This window comes from Psammomys obesus, unplaced genomic scaffold, assembly GCF_907164565.1.
Source record: "Psammomys obesus unplaced genomic scaffold, mPsaObe1.curated_primary_1811, whole genome shotgun sequence".
NCBI classification, from domain to species: domain Eukaryota; kingdom Metazoa; phylum Chordata; class Mammalia; order Rodentia; family Muridae; genus Psammomys; species Psammomys obesus.
This window is the reverse complement of record NW_026585504.1, coordinates 16,709,951-16,732,074: the sequence shown is the minus strand read 5'-3', so window position 1 is coordinate 16,732,074 and position 22,124 is coordinate 16,709,951. Positions and strand designations below refer to the sequence as shown.

The 22,124-nt window shown below is 44.7% G+C and overlaps 1 protein-coding gene across 3 annotated transcripts in view; it reads right to left on the bottom strand.

Annotated features, from left to right (window-relative positions):
• Nucleotides 1-12,032: 12,032 nt before the first annotated feature.
• Nucleotides 12,033-22,124, bottom strand: part of Ccdc32 (coiled-coil domain containing 32) — a 12,875-nt gene continuing 2,783 nt past the window's right edge. For all 3 annotated transcript variants that reach the window (XM_055596927.1, XM_055596993.1, XM_055597029.1), the window contains exons 3-4: nt 17,460-17,616; nt 12,033-12,993 (exon numbers count right to left, since the gene is read on the bottom strand). In XM_055596927.1, the coding sequence (XP_055452902.1) occupies nt 12,855-12,993; nt 17,460-17,616 (296 nt within the window). In that variant the 3' untranslated portion in view covers nt 12,033-12,854. The remainder of the gene's footprint in view (nt 12,994-17,459; nt 17,617-22,124) is intronic.

Here is a 22,124-nt window from a genome sequence, read left to right as displayed (position 1 = left end):
CTAGGTTATCTCCATGCCTGGTACTTGGTTGGAGTATGAGTCTCTGGGAAGACCCCTGTGTTCAAATTTTCTGCTTCTGTTGCTCTCCTTGTGGGGTTCCTGTCCTCTCCAAATCTTACTATTTCCCACTCCTTACATAAGATTCCCTGCACTTTGCCCAACAGTTGGCTATAAGTCTCAGTGTCTGCTTTGATAGTCTGCAGGGCAGAACCTTTCAGAGGCCCTCTGTGGCAGGTTCCTAGGTTGTTTCCTGTTTTCTTCTTCTTCTGATGTCCATCCTCTTTGCCTTTCAGGATGGGGATTGAGTGTTTTAGTCAGGGTCCTCTCTCTTAATTAGTTTCTTTAGATGTACAGGTTTTAGTAGGTTTATCCTATGTTATATGTCTATATGAGTGAGTATATACTGTGTGTGTCTTTCTGCTTCTGGGACAACTCACTCAGGATAATCCTTTCCAGGTCCCACCATTTACCTGCAAATTTCATGATTTTCTTATTTTTCATTGCAGAGTAGTACTCCATTGTGTAGATGTACCACAACTTCTGCATCAATCTTTACTGTTTTGTCCTTTCTTTGAATAACCTGATCATCTGAGTCTTACCCTGAACCTCTCCTCCAGAAGACATTTCATTTATTAATGATACTTTTGTAGTGTGGGTCCCACATGATCTTCTCAGAGTGATATAACCAGTGTTAGTCAGCTTCGCATCACTGTGATTAAAATGCCTGGACTAGCCTCGTGTGGCTGCACATGTCTTTATAACCAGCCCTCAAGAAGCAAAGACAGCTGGGGTAGAGGGGCACATGCCTTTAATCTTAGCGCTCAGGAGGCCAGGCAGGTGGATCTCTGAGTTCAAGGCCCACCTGGCCTTCAGAGAGAGTTCCCTGGGCATCCAGGGCTATACAGAGAAACCCTGTCTCGAAAACAAAACAAAGCAAAGGTAGACAGATCTCTGTGAGCTGGCAGCAGCCTGATCCACTCAAAACAAAAACAAGCAATCTCACCACCCCCAGAGCTGGCCCTGGGGTCATAAGAGAGGGAGAGCTATCCTTGCCCCTCACTGGCCCTGCACCTTGAGGGGCAGCACAGTAGAACTGGCCCCGGTGTCAAAGGCACAGCGATCGGGCCCCGAGGGCACGAGAGGAGGAGAGCTGGCCCTGCCCCTTGCCAGCTGCAGCACCGGGTGAGCTGGCAGGACATGGAGACATGCTCAGAAGCCAAAACAAAAGATGTTCTGTGTCTGAACAGTCCAACCCAGTCAGCAGGGTTAGGTTAAAAAAAAAAAATACAAGGGAGGCAGAGGCAGGAGGATCGCTGTGAGTTCCAAGCCAGCCTGGTCTACAAAGAGAGTCCAGGACAATCAAGGCTACATAGAGAAACCCTGTCTCAAACAAACAAACAAACAAACAAACAAACAAACAAAATTACAGTTCTGGGGTAGAGATGGTGAAGTAGGCAGAAAGCACTTGCTGCTTTTGCAGAGGACCTACCTTTGGTTGCTAGCACTCACTCACATGGTAGTTTTTATAACCAAACTCCAGTTCTAGGAGACCCAGTGCCCTCTCCTGGCTTCTGAGGGTACCGGGCTTGCACATGGTATACACATATACACAGGCAAAACACTCATATACATAAAATAGAATCTCAAAGAAAAAAAGTCATTACAGTTCTGAGCTACTGTGGCGGCACACCAGTTTGGTCTCAGCTCTCAGGCTGCACAGGCAGGTGGATTTCTGAGTGTTCACACACAAACTTGTCCACACAACAAGTTCCAGGCCAGACAGGGTGAAGGAGCAAAAACTCATCTCAGAAAACAAAATCAACTCCTGAAAGTTGTCTTGTGATTTCCGTACATGATCTGTGGCACACATATATGTGGGATTAGATTTTTTTCAAACACCCACTTTATTTAAGGTTCTTAAACAGTTCTACCTCCCTTCCAACCCCCCCCCCCCATTTAGGGAGGAGATGAGTAGGGAAAGGGGCTATGAACCTCTTTTAGCTACTTCCTGCTGATTAGGGTCATTGGGTTCTTTTCAGTCTCAGTCATCAAGATACCAGCAATCCAGTCAATCAGCAAAGCAGCCAACCACAGCAGCAGCAGCAGCAAACAGCAAAAGTGGTGGTACCACTCAGCAAAATCGGAAAGACTCCGCCCATCCGGCATGACTCCAGTGAATCAGGAAAGTTCTCTGGAGCATTTCTCTCGGTGAGAACCAGCAAAGCGATGAAAACCTTAGTGATGCAAAAACTTGTCTCACTGTCCGTGGGCTTCTACTTATCCCTTCTCAGAGTCCACACCAGGATGTTTTCCAACTGGCAAAAAAAATCATGCCCCTCGAATGAGGTAGTTTCCAGCTGACAAACATCATGAGCCTTTTTTATGGGGGCTGTTTTCTGAGGGGGACAAACATTCCCACATCCCACACTTGGAACCAAAACAAAAAATATATTCACATGACACAGCTGAGTTTCCAAAGAAAACAGAAACTCCCACCTCACACACTAAATACATGTAATTAAAGGAGCCTGACGCCAAACCTGATGGCCTGACTTTGAACCTGTCAGCCACACAGTAGAAGGAGAGGAGCAACCCCCAAAACTTGACCTCTGACTGCCACATGCATACTGTGATACAAAACCCCTTCCAATAAATAAATAAATAAATAAAATTTCTAAAAATTTTCCGTAAAAAAAAAATTACTGGATCATGAGGGTGTAACCTCTCATCAATGCATGGTTTTATTGATGAATTCATAGGGGGTTGGGTTATTGGTAGGAGGTGGGGCCTGTTGCCTTTGAAGAGCATATCTTGTCCCCAGCCTCTTTCTCTCTTAACCTCCCAGCCATTGATAGGTGAGCAGCCGCCTCTACTGAACATCCTTCCTTCCCTCCCTCCGCCTGCAACCTGTCATGATATTCTTCTACCTCATGTCCAAAGCAGTGGAGTAGGCCCACCTTGAACTAAAACCTTTGAGACTAAGGTCTCAGATCAGACACAGCCCTTGTCTGATAATTTCTTCTGTTAAGTTACTCAGCTAAGGTATTTTCTGATTGTTTGGGTTTTTTTATTTTGTTTGTTGTTTACTTTGTTCTTGGTGAACTTCACATTGTCCACCCCAATCCCACTCATCTCCCCATCCCTTCGAATTCCTCTATTCTTGTAAACACCCCCAAAAGAAAATTTAAAATTAAAGTAAATAAATTAACAAAAACATCCCTTTGTGGAAGCTGTAGTGTGTCGCAGTGTATCAACACAGTACACGCTTTTGCCCACACATCTTTATTTGCAGATGTTCATTGCAGTGAATCATTGGTCTGGTCGAGGCCTCTGGCTTTTGCTACACTATCACTACGGAATCCTCACCGGAACTCCTCTCATAAATTCCGTTGTTGCCCTGTGTCGTGGAGACCCTGCAGCTTTGGATCTGCAGGCCCAGCCCTTTCACACATTCTAGCAGTTCATAGATGGGGGTAGATGTTGGGGTAGGCCAACTCAAAGCCCTGGATACAGGCCTGGATGGTTGACCAGCCTGCCAGCTCTCCAGCTTTCCAGACCTGGGGGGCCAGCTTTCCTACCGGCCAGCTCTCCTGCCCAGCAGAGGGACTCTCTCCATCACTCACTCCACTGCACAGCAGAGTGGTTAGACCAGCTCTCCTGTGTTAAACGTATATTAGATTGCTACTGTCCCTTGGAACAGCTCTTGGTACCTTGCTTGGCTGATTTCCCCACTCATCCCATTTTCTCTTCGTGTTTCAGTTCAGATGGTTTCTAACTTACCTGTGTTCAAGATCAGTGGCTCTTTCCCCAGCTCTGCCTGGCTACCAAGAACCTGTTGGATCATTTTCATCTCAGATAGCGTGTTTTTATTTGTAGCACATCCATTTGACTTATACTTTCTACGTCTCTGCAGGATTCCCCATCTGTTCATGCAAGTTGCTCATTTTTTCCACTAGAACTTTTAACAAATTAATTATAATTATTTTAAAGCCCTTGCCTGATAATTCAACATCTGTGTCATCTGTGTCATATGTGAGTTTGGGTCTATTGACTTCTTTTTAAACAACAGATCCAAGCGGATTTTTTTTTTCTTTCATGTCTTTTTGTGTGTTGTGGGTGGGTGTTTTTTGTTTTTTTTTTTTTTTTTGGGGGTGTGTGTGTGTGTGCTTCTTTGTTTTGCCTTTTTTTTTTTTTTTAAGCTGAATGTTCATGGTATGTAGAACAGCAGAGATTAAAGGTCAATAGTAAATAATAGTTAAGCCTGAAAGTGACCATGCCCTTGCCTGCAGTCTGTTGGTGCAGGAGGGTTAGGTCAGTCTGGTTGGAAGCCAGGCAGTTTGGCTTCCATTGTTCTCATCATCTCCCGTGCAGCCCAGGTTTCAGATTTCTGTGTGTGTGACCACTTAGAGCAGGCCGATGGCAGGGACGTCTGTGTTCTTGAGCCATCCTCCAAGGCTTTCAACGGTCCCCACTTGCTGCCCCTCTAGCAGTCGGAGGCCCTTGTTGCTTATTTGGTGCTGGGCTTAGCCTCATGCAGGCAGGATGGAGATTTGTTTCCTGCTATCCTAGCTTAGCTTCAGCCTTGTCGATTAAAAAAAAAACAAAAAACAAAAAGCAACATTCATGTGTTTTGTGTGTATAGGTGTGCCTTAGTGTGTATGTGTGCACGCGTGTGTACAGAAGCTTGTGGAGGTCAGGGAAGGCCACTAGATCCCCTGGAACTGGTGTTACTAGTTGTCAGCCACCACGGAGGTTCCGGGAGCTGAGCTTGGGTTTTCTGCAAGAGCAGTGAGTACTTTTAGCCACCGAGCTATCTCTCCAGCCGCAGCCTTAACAATTTTTACGTGAATCGTTTGAAACAGTTACGTTTCTTTGTGTGTGTGTTGCACATATGTGCGCCACAGAGCACAGGTGGAGGTCTTGCTCAACACAACACAAGTGTTGGTTCTCACCGGGTGGTGGTGGCGCCCGCCTTTAATCCCAGTGAGGCAGGGGGATCTCTGTGAGTTTGAGGCCAGCCTGGTCTACAGAGTGAGTTCCAGGATAGCTATGGCTACACAGAGAAACCCTGTGTGAAAAAAAAAAAAAGCTGTTTCTTTCCTTCTGCCACGTGGGCTGTGGGGTCTGAACTCAGGTTATCAGGTATGATAGACTATTCTTGGTTGTCAACTTGACTACACCTGGAATTAACTAAATCCCTCAAATCTAAGAGGGACTTTTTTTTCTTAATTAAATCATCCAAAGTGGGAAGATCCACTTCTAATCCAGATTTTTTGAGGTGGGCAGACCCATCTTTAACCTGGGACAAATCCTCTGGTGGCAGCCCACAAGAAGTACTTAGAAGAAGGATGCTCTCTCTCAGTGTCTGCTTGCCCTCTTTCTTGATGACAAGTCCAGTCCTTCACTGGCATTTGAGCCTTTCTCTTTGGGATTCTGGTGTGTACTGAAGACCAGCTGGGACACGTACTGGACCAAACAACTACCGGATTCTTGGACTTCCCATCAGGAGACAGCCATTGTTGGACTAGCTGGACCACAGCCTGAAAGCCACACTAATAAATCCCCATTCCTATATCTATATGTAGAGTCACTCCATTAATTCTGTCCTCTAGAGAACCCTGACTAACACCAGCTGAGCCATCCACCTTACTTCCTCTCAGCTTCAGTCTTGAGCAGGTCTTGTAATGGTGAGCTTCAAAGTTGGCACTGAGGGCTGGAGAGATGGCTCAGCAGTGAAGAGCATTTTAGTGCCGTCAAAAGAGGACCTGGGTTCAGTTTCCACATCCAGCAGCTCAGAACTGCCTATAACTTCAGGGCCAGGGGATCCACTGCCAACTCCTTGATATGTTGTACATAAACTCAAGCAGGCACACACACACACACACACACACACACACACACACACACTGCATACACCCCTGTTTTTGTTTTTCTAAAGATTCATTAATTTTTACGTGCATTGATGTTTTGTCTGCACGTATATCTTGTGTGCAGGTGCCAGATCCTCTGGAGCTGGAATTATAGACAGTTGTGAGCTGTCGTGTGGGTGCTGGGAACTGAGCCAGGGTCCACTGGTAGAACAGTGAATGCTCTTAAGCACTGCGCCACCTCTCCAGCCTTCTTTTTGTATTTTTGAGACGGGGTTTCTCTGTGTAGCCCTGACTCTCCTAGAACCTGCTCTGTAGACCAGGCTGGCCTTGAACTCACAGAGATCCACCTGCCTCTGCCTCCCAAGCGCTGGGATTAAAGTGTGCGTTGCCACCCAGCTTCAATTTATTTTTATTTTATTTTATTTTATTTTATTTTATTTATTTTATTTTATTTTATTTATTTTATTTTATTTTATTTTATTTTATTTTATTTTATTTTATTTTATTTTATTTTATTTTATTTTATTTTTTGTTTTCAAGACAGGATTTCTCTGTGTAGCCTTGGCTGTCCTGGACTTACCTTGTAGACCAGGCTGGCCTTGAACTCATAGAGATTGCCTGCTTCTGCTTCCCAGAGTGCTGGGATTACAGGAGTACACCACCGTGCCCAGTTTAAAAATTTTTTTAAATACTAAATGATGAGAGTTAGGGCTTTCTCCATTTCTGCTCCTCCTCCCCATGGTGGCCAAACTCTTACTTCCACCTGTAGCTCATTTCAGATGGCTGCAAATGACTATTGTCCTTCCTGAAACACAGCAGAGCTTTGCTGATTCTCCAACCTACAATTTCTTGCTCCTGACCCTGGGGCAGACAGAGCTCTTCTTACTACTGTCCTCCTTGTCCTCCTCCTCCCAGGGTCTAAGACCCAGAACTCACTCTACAGTTAAGAATTCTCTGCCCAGCCTCCCAGGTGTTGAGGGTACAGGCATGGGCGCCATGCTCAGGCCCATGCAAACAAACCAGCTCAGCGGCTTGTTTTCCTTCACCTGGTTTCTACTCTCCTCCCAAAACGTGATCCATCTTTGACTATGTTTAGTGAGTTTGTGCTGGCTAAAAAACAGATGGGTCTCATCTTTATCTTCCTCCTGAAGCAAGAGGCTATTGCCTCTTTCCCCAGTGACTTATGGCTTTTATTTACGGGAGACAATTGTGGAAACGACTGTGGAATTTTTATTTCCCCCGCAGCCGCCACCTGGACAATTTCTGTGGGCTGTGCCTCCCAGGAGGAAGCGCTCTCCTGACTCCTGTTCTGTTCCTATTTTCTCTCAGGGCCCCAGGAAACAGGCCTCTTAAAACAAGGCTGCTTGTCAGTGTAGACTTCCTGTGTCTTAAATGGTATCTCACTTTTTTTTTCTTTCCAGTGCTGAGTATCCAACCCAGGGCCTTTTGCATGCTGTACAAGCGCTCCACCCCTGAGGTACACCCCACGCCAGTTTCAAGCTATACCCGGTGGATGTGCTCATCCACAGACACCCTTTACACAGCTGCTAACGTTTCTGTAGATCTCTTCTCACCCGATGCATGACGGTCACATCTTTGCCGGAATTGTGGTAGTTGGGAGGTGCTTTTACTTGATGGCCTCACGATGTCAGTTTTCTGAGCAGTTTAAGAAAACCTGTGGAGCCGGGCACAGTGGCTCACGCCTGTAATCCCAGCCCTCAGGGAGGCAGAGGCAGGCGAAGCTCTGTGAGTTCGAGGCCAGCCTGGTCTACAGAGTGAATCCAGGACAGCCAGGGCTACACAGAGAAACCCTGTCTTGTAAAACAAAACAAATCAGAAAACAAAGACTGAGGTTGGGCATGTAGCTCCTTGGCAGAGTTGCTGCCAAGCGCTTAAACAAGTGTTTAACAGGAGGAAGGCCCCGAGTTCAGTCTCCAGCATAAACAATCTTTGCCAAAGAGGTGGTGGTGCACACCTTTAATCCCAGCACTCAGGAGGCAGAGGCACTTGGATCTCGAGTTCGAGGCCAGCCTGGTCTACAGAGCAAGTTCCTGGGCAGCCAGAGCTACAAAGGGAAACTGTGTGTGGGTGTGTGCATATATGAGAGAGAGAGAATTTCTATGTAGCTTTCTGGCTATTTCTCTTTGTTAAGGTACAGAAGACATTTTCTTTTCACCATTCTACATCCTAAGTGGAAATAAAAGTCCCGATGCCATCTAAAACACATGTAACTGTCTTAAAAACTGGACTCCCACATCCAATTTTGTTTTCATCCATACTGTAGCCAATATATTAAAATGTTGTCATCATTATCAGAAACTAGAAAAGGCTGGAGGATGAGATTGTTGAAATTAGCTAAATGACTCTATGGTCATCGTTGGCCTTGGCCAAGTAACAAATCCGACCCAAACTTAATGATGTAAGCCATAACATTTGGTTTGCCCATGAAGCTTTCAGTTTTTTTGCAGAGACCACTTACCTTAATTCCATTTAGTGTTAAGTAGGCCTGATTAAAGGCCAGGAATGAAAATAATTTGGATGCGGTCTGGGAGAGGAAGGGGGTAAAAGGGTTGGAATGAGGGAGGGAGAGGCAGGTGGAAAGTTTGTACATTGTTAGCCTCAGACTTAAACATTACTCGCGCTGTGCTGTTTGCAAGGCAGTGACATAAAGGAATGCCAAGTTCAAAGGGAGGGAATATTGACTGACATCTCAGTGGAGGAGTGTACACACCACCCTTAAGACGTGATGTGACATATTGAACCAGCCATCATTGAAAAATACAGTTTGCCACACATAATTCTGCTGGTCTAACAGGGGGGAAATCGCTCAAAATAAATCAAGTTAGAAAAAAGAAAAAAAAAAGCCCTGTGCTTGTTTCATCTCATAGAGATATATTTCTCACCGCTGAACATGAATAATTTGTACATCTCCTATCAGACTAACCTGGTCATGCCCAGAGTAGCATGGCCATCTCTCTAGATGCAAATCTGATCTTGTCATGGCCCTTCTTTAAATGGCCCATTAGCTCCTCTTCTCTGACTCCTTACTATGGTTATGAAGCCCTTCTCATGTGCCTTTGCTTTATTAGCTTCTCTTGTTATTGTTTTCTGTGCTCTAGCCCCACTGAACAACTTTCTTAAGATCCTTCAAACACCCTTTTGCTTAAGGTCTTTGTATACACTTAGGCCCCTAAACTCTTTTTTGTTTTCCAGGCAGGGTTTCTCTGTGTAGACAGGGTTTCTCTGGGTGGCCCTGGCTGTCCTGGACTGGCTTTGTAGACCAGGCTGGCCCACTCACAGAGATCTACCTGCCTCTGCCTCTCAAGTGTTGGGCTTAAAGGACCCAGCTAGGCCTCTAAACTCTTAACTCTCTATGTCTTCTTACTCCTACTAGTCCTTCTGGACCATCCCCAGGGGGCCCGTCCTCTCACCCACACCGGCCACCAGCTGGCCTAAGACTCTCTTCTCTCTCTCCCTGGCAGGTGGTTCTCAAGTGCTCTATACTTACACTCCCTCCTGTTGGGGTTTTACTTTATTTATCACCACACTCACTGCCTGCAAAATGGCAAAAGCTCAGCACACCTTGGTTGGATGAATGAATCTCTGCCTTAAATAGTCCACGGCTCAAGTAAACATTGCACTTGAAAACCATGATTATGGTGGGCCACGTCCTGTCTCAGATCTTGTAACTGAAATAGAGCCGGTGCTGTATGAGATTGTCTCAAGAGCGTGTTAGCCCTTTCATGTGGCTTGGGGAGGCGGCGTGGAAGAAGAAGCTCAGGGCATCTTTCCCCTTCCAGCAACCATCCTGCTGGGCAGGCCTGCCTAGAAGGGACACACCTTGGCAACAGTTGGTAGGATACTTGTTTATGCTGTGTGAATGTCCGGAGCCTATTTCTGGAGCAGGTACTGGATGCAGGCCTGTGCCTTTCCAGCACTGACCTTGCCAAGCCCTGGGTGATGAGTGCATGTGCCAGAAAAAAGAAAAAAAAAAATAGTGGCAAGTCTCTTAGCTTACTTCCCTGGCTCCCACCCAACCTTCCCTGGGTATACCAGGTCATTACCGCCTTATCCATGGTTGGTAATTACCCTTTGATGGCTTCGAAGCTCAGCACTATTACTGAACGTGCTCTACCTTCTGATCTGTTTTGGTAAGGACACGAGAAAGGAGGCTGGGGCGATAAGGCTCTCCCAACTCACACATTTTACCGATTTGAGGAAGTTCTCCCTGGAGTTTCAGGGTAGAAGGAAACACACCAGCATTTTAGGCCAATCTTATTTTTCCTATGGTTAGTCTAATTACTGAAAGGGAACTGGAACACAAAGAGGTCATTTGACTTATTTATGACCACACAGTAAGCCACAGGACAAAGATAGCACCCCAGATGCCTGGTTTCAAATTTAGTGCCCCTTCTGGAGCCTAAGACAAATCTATACGAATATAGAGTTGGCTCTGGGGGCTGATGTCAGATTTGGTTTAGGCTAACAGGGTTTTTCACCTTTTTAAAGAGTAATTACTTAAGCTGTCACCTTGAAAACAGTAAAGAGACCATAGCTAGAACTAACTGGATTCTTAATGGCTGGAGATCTGAAATCTTCCCCTCCCAGCTCCACCAAGGTTTCCTCTAAACAGCCTTCTGCCTTCTCATACCAAAATCTCTGTGTTCTCGTTTTTTTACTATTTTGTGTGTGCACACAAGTGTGTGTGCATTTGTGTTTGTAGGTGCTCTCAGAGGCCAGAAGAGGGTATTGGATCTCCTGGAGTTAGAGTTACAAGCAATTATAAGTTGTCTGCTGTGGGTGCTGGGAACTGAGCTCAGGTACTCTGCAAGAACAGCAAGTGCTTGTAACAGTTGAGCCATTTATCCAGCCCCCAATATGTCTATTTCTGAGGTAGAAAAATAGGAGGAAGAGGAAAGTAAAAGCTAAGATTTTGCCTTAATTATAGAACCAATACTTTCAAAAACTATTGTCGGCCAGATGGTGGTAGCACATGCTTTTAACCCCAGCACTTGGAAGGCAGAGGCAAGTGGACCTCTATAAGTTTGAGGCCAGCCTGGTCTACAGAGCAAGTTCCAGGACAGCCAGAGCTATACAGAGAAACCCTGTCTCGAAAAACAAACATACATACATATATGTATGTATGTATATATATACATATATACATGTATACACATACATATATATACACACATATGTATGTATGTTTTTACCATCTTAGGACCAGCTTTACCACTTTTCTTCTTTGTCGTTACTAAGGAAGAATGATTTTCTTTTATCATATAGGATGAAGAAAAATCTTAGCCTTTTTCTTTCAATTCTTTCCATCTAGCTGAAGCTGTTAGATGACCCTGGAGGAAGAGTGAGGTCTGTTATCCGACCCCCAGACAGAAACAGCGGCTTGACATCTTGGCTCAACACCAGATTTCATCAGTGTTCAGGCTTCCCCAAGATGCCACCAAGAACCACATTCTATATCAAATATATCCAATAGCAGTAGGACAAAAGCTAACACCAGTAGTTAATGACAAATAGAGGTGAGAGAAATTACAAAGTATTTCTGTCATTAAGCAAGTATATGGTGTGACCTATTTGGTTTCTATCCCTTTCAACAAGTTAATTACTTGATTTAGAAATGAGCAAGTGTTCTGTGGAGGTGTTTGGGTACACTGCTCATCATTATGGATTTGGACACTGTTACCCAGCAGCCATGGTCCCAGAACCTTACCATAGAACGTTTCAGTTTAAACTGCCAGAGGCATGTGTTAAAAACAAGAGACCTGGGGTTGGAGAGATGGATTAGCAGTTAAGCGCATTTACTGTCCTTGCAGAAGACCTGGGTCCAGTTCCCAGAACCCACATGGCATCTTACAACTTCAGCTGCAAAGGATCTGACATCCTTTTGCTAATACTTGGCGCCCATAAACTCACACAGGCAAACACAAATCCACATAGAGAAGTAAATCTTTTCTGTTTTGAGACGGAGCCTCTCTCTGTAGTCTTGGCTGTCCTGGAACTCACTACGTGGGCCGGGCTGGCAAAGGTTGCTAGCTCCCTTGCCTTAGCATTCCCTTGTCATTACTTTCCTCCTTTCTCGGTGTTCAGGTGAGAGGAGATGGCCAATGGAACCACCCACACCGCACAGCTGTTCCAATGAGGAAGTTTTACACAGACAACTCGAACTTTACTCGAAGAACAGTACAATGAACAAGGAATGAATGCAAGCTCAGCCGGGGAAGTCACCACAGGGAGCAAGTTTGGAACCAATCAAGGGTTGTGTCAAACACTAAACCATATTCACAAGCCTAATTTGGAACTTGGTACAAGAAGCAGCTGAGGGAGAAGCCGTGAAATAGAAAATATATCTACGCAGATAGAAACACCCACATTTTCACACTTCTTTTTTTTTTTGTCCATTTCTGATACAAGGAACAAATCAAAAGGAAAAGCCCGTTTCCCTAGAGTCCCTCCATTTACGATGAGCACGTGAGAAAGCCCCACAAGGGCTTGGACCCCAGGAGACTGACTTTACTCTCCTTGGCTAGACTTGCTCCTGACTACCTCTCTAGGGAATACTTGGAACACAGGCACGGAGACCGGGAAGAGAGAGGGGGAAAAGACAGCTCACTTAAAAAACCGGTGCGCTGCCTACAAGGTCTCCAGTGTCTCCAAGCGCTTTCACACCCTGTTCCTCACTGGATCCTTACAGACCTCAAACCCGCTGCAGCAGATCTCAGTCGAGCTGTGGGACAGGAAGGAAAGTAGGGTTTTGATCTAGCACGCACTGGGTCCATCACTCCATCCAAGACTGCCCCATACATGCCAGCTCTAAGCAAGTCCCCAGGGGCCAGCAGCTGTTTGCTCTGTGGAGTGGAAGTCCGGGCTTTCCCCCCCTGCCTGGATTTCTCCTCGCTGCTGTGCTGTCAAGCTCTCCACTGTTCTCCCCGGGGCCCCAGACAGCTGCTTGGCGTATGTGTGTGTAATTTATTGTTCTGCTGCCGCTGGCTTGTCCCCGGCCTCCGGCTTCTCAGCCTGCGACTCCGGAGGGATGAGAAACTGGACCTCTTCTGTGCTGATGGCGACTTTACCTGGCTGGAGCCACCTTTTGAAATGTTCCAAGGTGCTACGAAAGAGCAGAAGAAAGGAATGGCTGGGTCAGATCTCGATGAGTAATTACTTAATGATTAGCTCCGTTTCTCAAACGCTGCCTGCCCGCCCACCGCCAATTTCTTCCCAGCTCAGCCACGCTACTGTTCTGTCAGCTGCGCATCCTGGCAGCTCAACAACATCATTTACCCCCTAGTGGGCACTTTGGCTATGAGCAGCGCCAGGGCCCCTTCCAAGCAGGGCCTCTGAAGGCTTGAGGAGAGTAGCTGAAGAGCTCGTGCCTCTCAGTCTGATCTTTTGTTCCCTCAAACCTGAAGAGGAGAGAAACTGTCAAGGGGTGAAACACTCAAATAAATATTAAACCATGGGCGAGACAGAAACCTGAGATCTTTTCTGCCTAAGATAGTGTGAGCCTCAATTCCTCGAAATTTATTTGTGAGACCTGTAATTTTATAGGGGTTGGGAGATTACGACCTCAAGATAGAAACATCTGAGCACCCAATGTTCGCACCAAGGACTGGCCATTGGGCCAGAGGGCTCTTTTCATTTGCCTGCCTAGCTGCCTGCCTAGCGAGGGGAACTGGTTGGTTGTCAGGTTCATCTCTCCCTCCTAACGCCCCCTTAAGTACCGAGGAAGCACCGAGGCTCCCATACCTTACAGTTACTAGTACACATGCACAGGAAAGTGTAAATGACTACAAATAACAGAAACCCCTTTCTATGCTCTTTAATAACTTGCAGCAGCAGCTGGGCATGGTGGTGCACACCTTTAATCCCAGCACTCAGGGTGTAGAGGCAGAAGGATCTCTTGTGAGTTCAAGGCCAGTCTGGTCTACATAACGAGTCTAGAACAGCCAGGGCTATTACACAGAGAAACCCTGTCACAAAACAAAACAAAACAAAACAAGCAAAAAAAAAAAAAAAAAAAAAAAAAAAAAAAAAAAAAAAAAAAAAAAACTCTCAAAGCAGCTAGGTAATAATTCTCAGCACTCAGGAGGCTGAGGCAGGAAGACTGTCACAAGTTCGAGGCTAGCCTGGACTACAGAATGAGACCATATCACTTAATCAACCAACCAAACAACCAGACAACCACAAAGAGCACAAAGCCATATGACTGTGTTAAACAGTAGCCTCTCTCACATGAGGACTCTCCTACCTGGCCCTCACAGAACACAAAATGGCCTGTTGAAAATGCATGCTTTGAAAGAGGATGGATATCAGAAGAAGAAGAAAACAGGAAACAACCTAGGAACCTGCCACAGAGGGCCTCTGAAAGCCTCTATCCTGCAGACTATCAAAGCAGACGCTGAGACTTATGGCCAACTGTTGGGCAACGTGCAGGGAATCTTATGTAAGAAGTTGGAAATATTAAGATGTGGAGAGGACAGGAACCCCTCAAGGAGAGCAACAGAAGCAGAAAATTTGAACACAGGGGTCTTCCCAGAGACTCATACTCCAACCAAGTACCAGGCATGGACATAACCTAGAACCCCTGCACAGATGTAGCCCAGGGCAGTTTAGTGTCCAAGTCACCTCCCCCTGAGGGGAGAGCAGCCTTACCAGGCCACAGAAGATGACAATGCAGCCACTCCTGATGTGATCTGATAGACTAAGATCAGAAGGAAGGGGAAGGAGAGGACCTCCCCTATCAGTGGACTTAGGGAGGGGCATGCGTGAAGAAGGGGGAGGATGGGACCGAGAGGGGAGGAGGGAGGGCCTTATGGGGGGATACAAAGTGAATAAACTGTAATTAATAAAAACAAATAAATTTAATTATAAAAAGAAGATTTTACACATAAAAAAAAAAGAAAATGCATGCTTTGAGTCTAAAAACAAATGTGGCAAGGTGGCGCACACCTGTGATCCCAGCACTCAGGAGACAGAGGCAGTCAGATCTCTGTGAGTTCCAGGCCAGCCTGGTCTACAAAGTGAGTCCTGGAACAGCCAAGGCTACACAGAGAAACCCTGTTTCAAAAAAACCAACAAAACAAAACTAATGCATACTGCTGTCTTCCAGTGCTTGTTCCGCAGTGACATTGACTCTTTTTCTGCCACCCTTTTCATGGAGCTATTCAAATTATTTCTATAGAAAAGGCCAGGAGGCAGAGACCAGCCTGGTCTACAAAGCAAGTCCCGAACAGCCAAGGCTACACAGAGAAACCCTGTCTCAAAAAACAAAAACAAAAACCAAACAAACAAACAAAAAAAACCACCAAACAAACAAAGACAAGGGAAAGTCAAAACAAAAGGGGGGGAGGGTGTCATGCTGCCACTGACAGCAGTCTGGCTTCAGAAAGAGGGAATTCATACTTGACCATGCAAGAGAAAGTTTCTTCTTCTTGGAACCGGAGTAGAGGGAGGTTTTGAGGAAGACAGAACATTGTGTCAAGTTGCGAACGGGTCAGGAATCTACGTAGCTTCAAGTCACCTGTTTGGGCAGTCTAAGACTCATTTGCATTAAACCTTTAGAGATAGGAAAAAAACACATTATCTTTTGAGCCTTCTGAGGGTAGGTGGCCTGACCTTAAAAATGCCACACTGATTTCTGAAGGATTTCGGTGTGCTGACTCAAAAGGTGAGTCTGCAAGCAAAAGCACTTTGTAAATTGAATGAAGCATGACTATAAAGCTTTATTTAGACATTGGCCTTGATTCCAGCAGTAGCATCTTCCTATGACCCAGTGGAACTTGCAAATCAGTATTAACTATGTGTTGCAAGCTTAAGTCATATCCCCATCAAGGTCTTTGTTTAAATAAATAAATAAATAAATATATATATATATATAGTTATTATTCCTTTCATTTTTAATTTTTTTTTAAAGTTGTTTGTTAGCTTCCTTCCTTGCTTTATTTGTTTATTTTTTTCAAGGCAGGGTTTCTCTATGTGGCTTTGGCTGTCCTGGATTTGCTTTGTAGACCAGGCTGGCCTTGAACTCACAAAGATTCACCCACCTCTGCCTCCCCGAGTGCTGGGATTACATCCTTTTTTAAACTGTGTATACGTGTGTGAAGCGCAGGTGTGGTATATGTGAAGGCAGGTGCTCAGACCCTCGGGTACGCACTCAGAGGTGAAAAGCAGACATCTGGTGTCTGTTTCTTTTAAGATATATTTGTTTTATGTATATGAGTGTCTATCTGCATGCCAGAAGAGGGCATCAGATCATATTATGGATGGCTATGATCTGCCGTGTGGTTGCTGGGAAAAAAACTCAGGGCCTCTGGAAGAGCAGCCAGTGCTCATAACCACTGAGCCATCTCTCCAGCCGGACATCTGGTATCTTGATCCATCATTCTCTACCTTATCCCTTTGAGACAGGGTGTTCACTGAACCTGGAGTAGGCTGCTGATTTTACAGAAGGTTACAGTTAAGAGACTGCCTTGGCTCTCAGAAGAGACTTTGGTCTTTTTTAAAAACAGTGTTGAGACTGAAAGACCATGGGGACTTTTGAAGTTGGTCTAAATGCATTTTGCATTATGGTACAGCCGTGCACCTGTGAGGGCCAGGGAGTGAGACGTAGTGGTTTGAATAAAATGTCTCTCATATACTCGGGAATTTGAACACTTGGTCTCCAGTTGATGGTGCTGTTGGGAAGGATTAGGAGGTATGGTCTTGCTTGAAGAAATGCATCTCTGAGGGACAGCTTTGAAGCTTCAAAGCCTCCCACCATCCCAATTTTACTTTCTCCGTTTTCTGCTTGTGGCTCAAGTTGTAAACCCTCAGCTTTCAGGATCCAGTCAGCATGCCTACCTGCTGCCACACTTTCCTGCTGTGATAGCAATGGACCCTTACCCCTCTGAAATCATAAGCCCCAAGTGAATCCTTCCTTCTCTACGTAGCCTTGCTCATGGTGTCTTATCACAGAAATAGAAGAGTAACTAATACACTATCCTCCATTGCCAGTGTCATCACATAATAGATGCTTAGTAAATATCTTCATTTGATCCACACACATTTATTGGGTAGCTGCAATAGGAAAAAAGCGTTATGGCAATGAAGAGCAGGGGATAAGGAGCCATGGTTCTAGCTGTTGCTTTATTACTTCTTTCTCTAGAGCACTGCATATTTTAAAATGAAGATAGCGAAGCACGGTGTTGTGTTGCATGCCTTTCATTCCAGCACCCAGGGAGGCAGAGGCATGTGGATCTCTGTGAGTTCAAGGCCAGCCTGGTCTACAAAGTGAGTCCAGGACAGCCAAAGCTATACAGAAAAACCCTGTCTCAAAAAAAAAAAAAAAAAAAAAAAAAAAAAGATAGTGGTTCATCCTCAACTCTATTCATCTGTGACTAAGATGCAGCTGAGGGTATTTACTGTTCTAAGTAAAACCTACCACTGGTCTAAGGGCAGACTGAAGAACTTTCCAGGGGCTGATTTCACCTCAAAAAGATATCAGTATCAACTGGTACCAGTATTCTGATGTCACTATCTCTGAGTTCTTTAGTGAATGAGAAGCACTCTCGGTGAAATCAGCTGTCAATCAATTACCTCTCATCGGAATCAAGTCCATCCACAAAAAACTCTGATGCTAACTTCTCCTGGAGGAATCGATCCCAGCATTCCTTCTTAGCTTGGGCCAGAGTTCGAAGCATGTCCTTGGAAGTTACTTCCTCATTTAAACCTTTGATTCTTCTTAGTTTCTTCTCTAAAGAGAAAGGAAATGGAGCTTGACAGAGAGACTGTGAAATGACATTTTAATTCAGTCTAAGGTGCAAACTGCTACCTGAGCAATTCTCTCTAGCCAGGTGTGGTGGCACAAGCCTATGGAGGCAGAGGCAGAGGGATAAGGAGTTCAAGGCCAGTATCAGCCAAATAGCAAGTTCAAGGCTAGTCTAGGCTACAAGAGACTTTGTCTCAAATATCCAACCAACCAAAATCCCCCCCCAAAAAAACCCCTTTTACTGATGAATATATTCATACTCCCTGCAAAAAGAACTCATTTTTAGAGAAAACATGAAAGTTGACTGAATGTGATTCTTTTTCATATCTTGCACTGTTTTGAGTAAATGTTTAACCCTGGAGAAAGGAAGAGCCATGGTTCTCATAAATAAATCAATAGCATGATTTTTCTGAAATCACAGAATACCAGCGGGTATCTCTCCAAGGAACACTTGTTTTCCCTGGCATGTGTGTCCCGGCTCCTGTTTTAGCTCCTTGAAAATAATGTCTCTGAGGAGCAAATGGTTTTTCTTCTTGTTACAAGGACATGAAGTGGTTTCCAACCCTCATGAGGAAGAATTAGAGAAAATGATGAGAGCCCCAATGGTTCATTAGATGCTGGAATTGACTTGATGGGAACGCAATAATAAGAGACCTTTAGGATCTCTATGTGGGATTAAATTTTTGATTAAAGAAAAATATCTCTCAACCTTTTTTAAAAGTTGCTCAATTTGCGGCCTGGATGTTAGAACCTAATAAAAGCAAACATCTTGTAATCCTTTGAGAGTGATTCATAGGGCTTCCTGATGATAGATGTTTAATTACTCTTCTTTGCATTTTAATTGTTGAGGAGACCTCTTTTCAGGCACACAAGAAATGACATCATCATCACTTTCTGCCTTAATTTAGTTGTTACTTCACCTATATAATTCAGTCACGCAGTCAGGGCAAGCCACATACGCCATAGAGATTTCATAAGATAGGTGATGTCACACGTGTCTTACATTCTATCGTGTTCGCTGATGAAATCACCCAACATCACATTTCTCAAACCAAAATCCTGACTGATTGATAAGCAATGTGCGAGTCTGCACATGGATCACAGAACGAGGTTCTCCGAGCAAAACAGCTGCCATTTTCAAATGAGCTGCGTGCTTGCAGGAGATCATTGCTAGCAGCCTGTTCACTGTTGGTATTCCCTTAGCGCGGTGGTCTAAGTGAGCCAGTGAACCTGCCTAATGCTGTGACCCTTTAACACAGTTCCTCATGTTTCGATGACCCCCCCCAACATAAAATGATTTCATTGCTACTTCATAACTGTAATTCTGCTACCATTATGAATGATAATGTAAATATCTGATAGACAGGCTCTCTGATATGTGACCCCTGTGAAAGGGTCACTCAATTCTCACAAGTTGAAAACTGCTGCCTTAGAGGAAGGAGGTTGATGGACCTGCACCCGACATTCTGGCTTGCCTCTCTGCAACTCCAGCATATGTGCTGGGAAGAGCTGACTAAAGGGACACCATCAGCCAGACTGGGGGATGTCTTGCAGGTTTAGCTGCTTTTCGGTCATCCATGCTCTGCAAGTAACCCCTCACCCACGCTCTGTAAGTAAGCCCAATAAAACCATTGGTTCCCCAGGGCAAACTATGGTATTATGGTACTTAGTTTTGTCTTTGGGACCACATAAGGAAAGGGTAGACATCATCCTTCCCGGGAAAGGAATACTCAAAACAACAAGAAAATAATAACTGTTGGAGGGATGGACATTAATCTTAGAACCAAATAGAAATTTTATACTACACAGTCTCGTTCCCATTTCTAAACAAGTGACGTCAGCTAACAGCCACTGACCAAAACAATAAACACCTTGTATTTCTACAAGTCCCCAGCAAGAGCCCACCCGTGTAAAACACTTGCATTTGATGTTAAATGTTAATTTTTTTCCCCTTAAGGATATAAAAAGAATAATGTGTATCTAGCTAGCATTTTATCTGGCTGAATTTCTAATTGTGGCTCTTATTGGTGGATTCTTTTTGGCACAAGTTTATTTGGCAATAAAAACAATCTTCAAATTGTCCGGCCTCCAGTTGTCTTAGAGATAGGTACTCTTTGAGGTTATAATGGGCTTCTGGGTGTGCTAAGTTCCCAAGCAGGTATAGTTTTAACAGGAAGGCAAAACCAGATACTTCGGCACACTCTAGACCTGCCTGCTATTATCACCTAGTCCTTTCCTGGGCTACAACAAGGCTCCCATTTACCAGTTAGTTTCTTAACTGGTTTTAGGAAAGGCCAGTGGAGTTTTTAACTTTCCAACCAGTAATCACCAAGTCGACACCACCATCACCTCCAAGAGTGCTTCTGAGAAGCCTTGGTCACAAGCTATCAACCAGCCAAGGGCTCGGCTCTTGCCCAGACTGCTGCCCTTCTCCTTATCATCCTGAAACAGATGCCCTGTCCGCCACAAGCAGAACTGTCACACCCCTGGCCATGGCTGCAAGCACGGCTATTACCTGCTGGCTTCCTTACAAATTTCACACGACCCCACATCTTGTCTTCCACCTTCCCGGCGGCATTCTCCTCAAAGCTTTTTCCTCTGCTCATCATTACTGAAATTCCCTTTGTTCTCCCCAGACATTTCTCAGCAATCATCTAAACTCTCTTCCCGCCCTTCCTTGTGTCCTTCTACATAGGGTGACCTCCTGCCATGTAGTTCCTCGGCAGAGTGGCTGCCTAATAGAGGGCTTAGATCTGACTTCCGCCACTGTGCAAATAATAAAATTACTTAGACACTCCATGGGATTGGACTTCGTCAAATAATAACTTCCAGGTTTGGTTTCATGCCATGTGGATTTCATCATAATGAAAAACATTTGAGGAGATATATTCATCCTGATTTAAACAGTACACAATGCATAAATGGACTGAAACATTACATGCCACCGACCAAAGCAATAAATGCCCGAGTTCCTTTAAGTTGCTGGCAAGAGCTCACCCATAACAAAACAAACAAATAAATAACTCTGCAGATGATATGTGCCAATAGCTAGGGGGGTTTTCAGTAAAAAGAGCAATGTGTATATGACATTTAACTAACTTTTGTCTTCTAGAGAAAGGGGGGCATGACTGTTTAACGCACTGCAAGAAGAGTAGAGGGTGTGGCCGTAGTAGAATTGTTAATCCACAATTAACAATTAATTGTCAGTGGATTCTCTCCAAGATAGGTTCATTTAACAAGATGCTAATACAGAGTTAATATACAGAATTTTCATGATTTGTATCAGGGACACTAAGCGTGGTTGCTTGCCTTGTAATCCCCATTATTCACGAGGTGAAGGCAGGAGGATCAGAAATTCAAAGTCATCCTTAACTACACACTAAATTCAAGGCCAACCTGGGATACATGAGACCTCATATAAAAAGCAGAGGCACTGGGTGGGGAGTAGGCTGGGGCTATGGCTCAGAGGTGGAACTTTTGTTTGTCTAGGATGTATGAAATCGTGGGTTTGAAAAAGCATCATAAACAAATAAATAAATATCACAAAGTCAGCCTGTGGTGGTTTGAATAAGGGCCCCATAAGCTCGTATTTGAATACTTGGTTCGCAGTTGGTGGAACTGTTTGGGAAAGTGAGGAGGTGCGGCCTTGTTGGATGAGGTGTGTGCCTGGTGGCAGGCTTTGAGGTTTGAAAGGCTCCTGCATTCCCAGTGTCTCTGTCTCTCCCGCTTTCTCTCCTCCTTGCAAGATGTGAGCTCTCAGCTGTTCCTGCCACCATGCCTTTATTCTACCACCATGGGCTCTAACCCTCTGAAATGGTAAACCCCAAATTAAAAGTTTTTCTTTTGCAAGTTGCCTTGGTCACGATGCTTTGTCACAGCAACAGAAGAGTAACTAGGACAGTGTCCTAGACCGACAGCTCCCTTTCCCTTTGCATGAAATAATTTTAATTTCTTGTGTGTAGTCTCTCTAGATATCCATACTATAGCCACAGTACAGGGCAGCTCAAAACTGCCTGTAAGTCAAGATCCAAGGGATTTGACAACCTCTTCTGGCCTCCAAGGCCACGCACATGCATATATACATATACACATATACAGACATAGTGATTTTAAAAATCACTATCAGAGACAGAATGACTCTCTGGCAACACAATCCCATTCCCACAATTAGTCTATTTAATGAAATTGTTTGTTTGTTTTTTTTAATCAAGCCATTAAAAATCCCCAGGTATTTTGTGCAAAATATTTTCCAGCTGCTTGAACTTAAATGGGCCACCATTTATAAGCAAGAGGGTTTCTACAAAATATCAAGAAAGACAGAATTTAGATAAAGACAGTACAAGAAAAGGGGGGTGGGGCTTCTTTCCAGCAAACAACCTGAGACAGGCCCTAGAATTACATCTGGCCTGCATGTGGTAAGGAAGAAAGCAAGAAAGAAAGCAAGGGAGGAAGGAAGGAAGGAAGGAAGGAAGGAAGGAAGGAAGGAAGGAAGG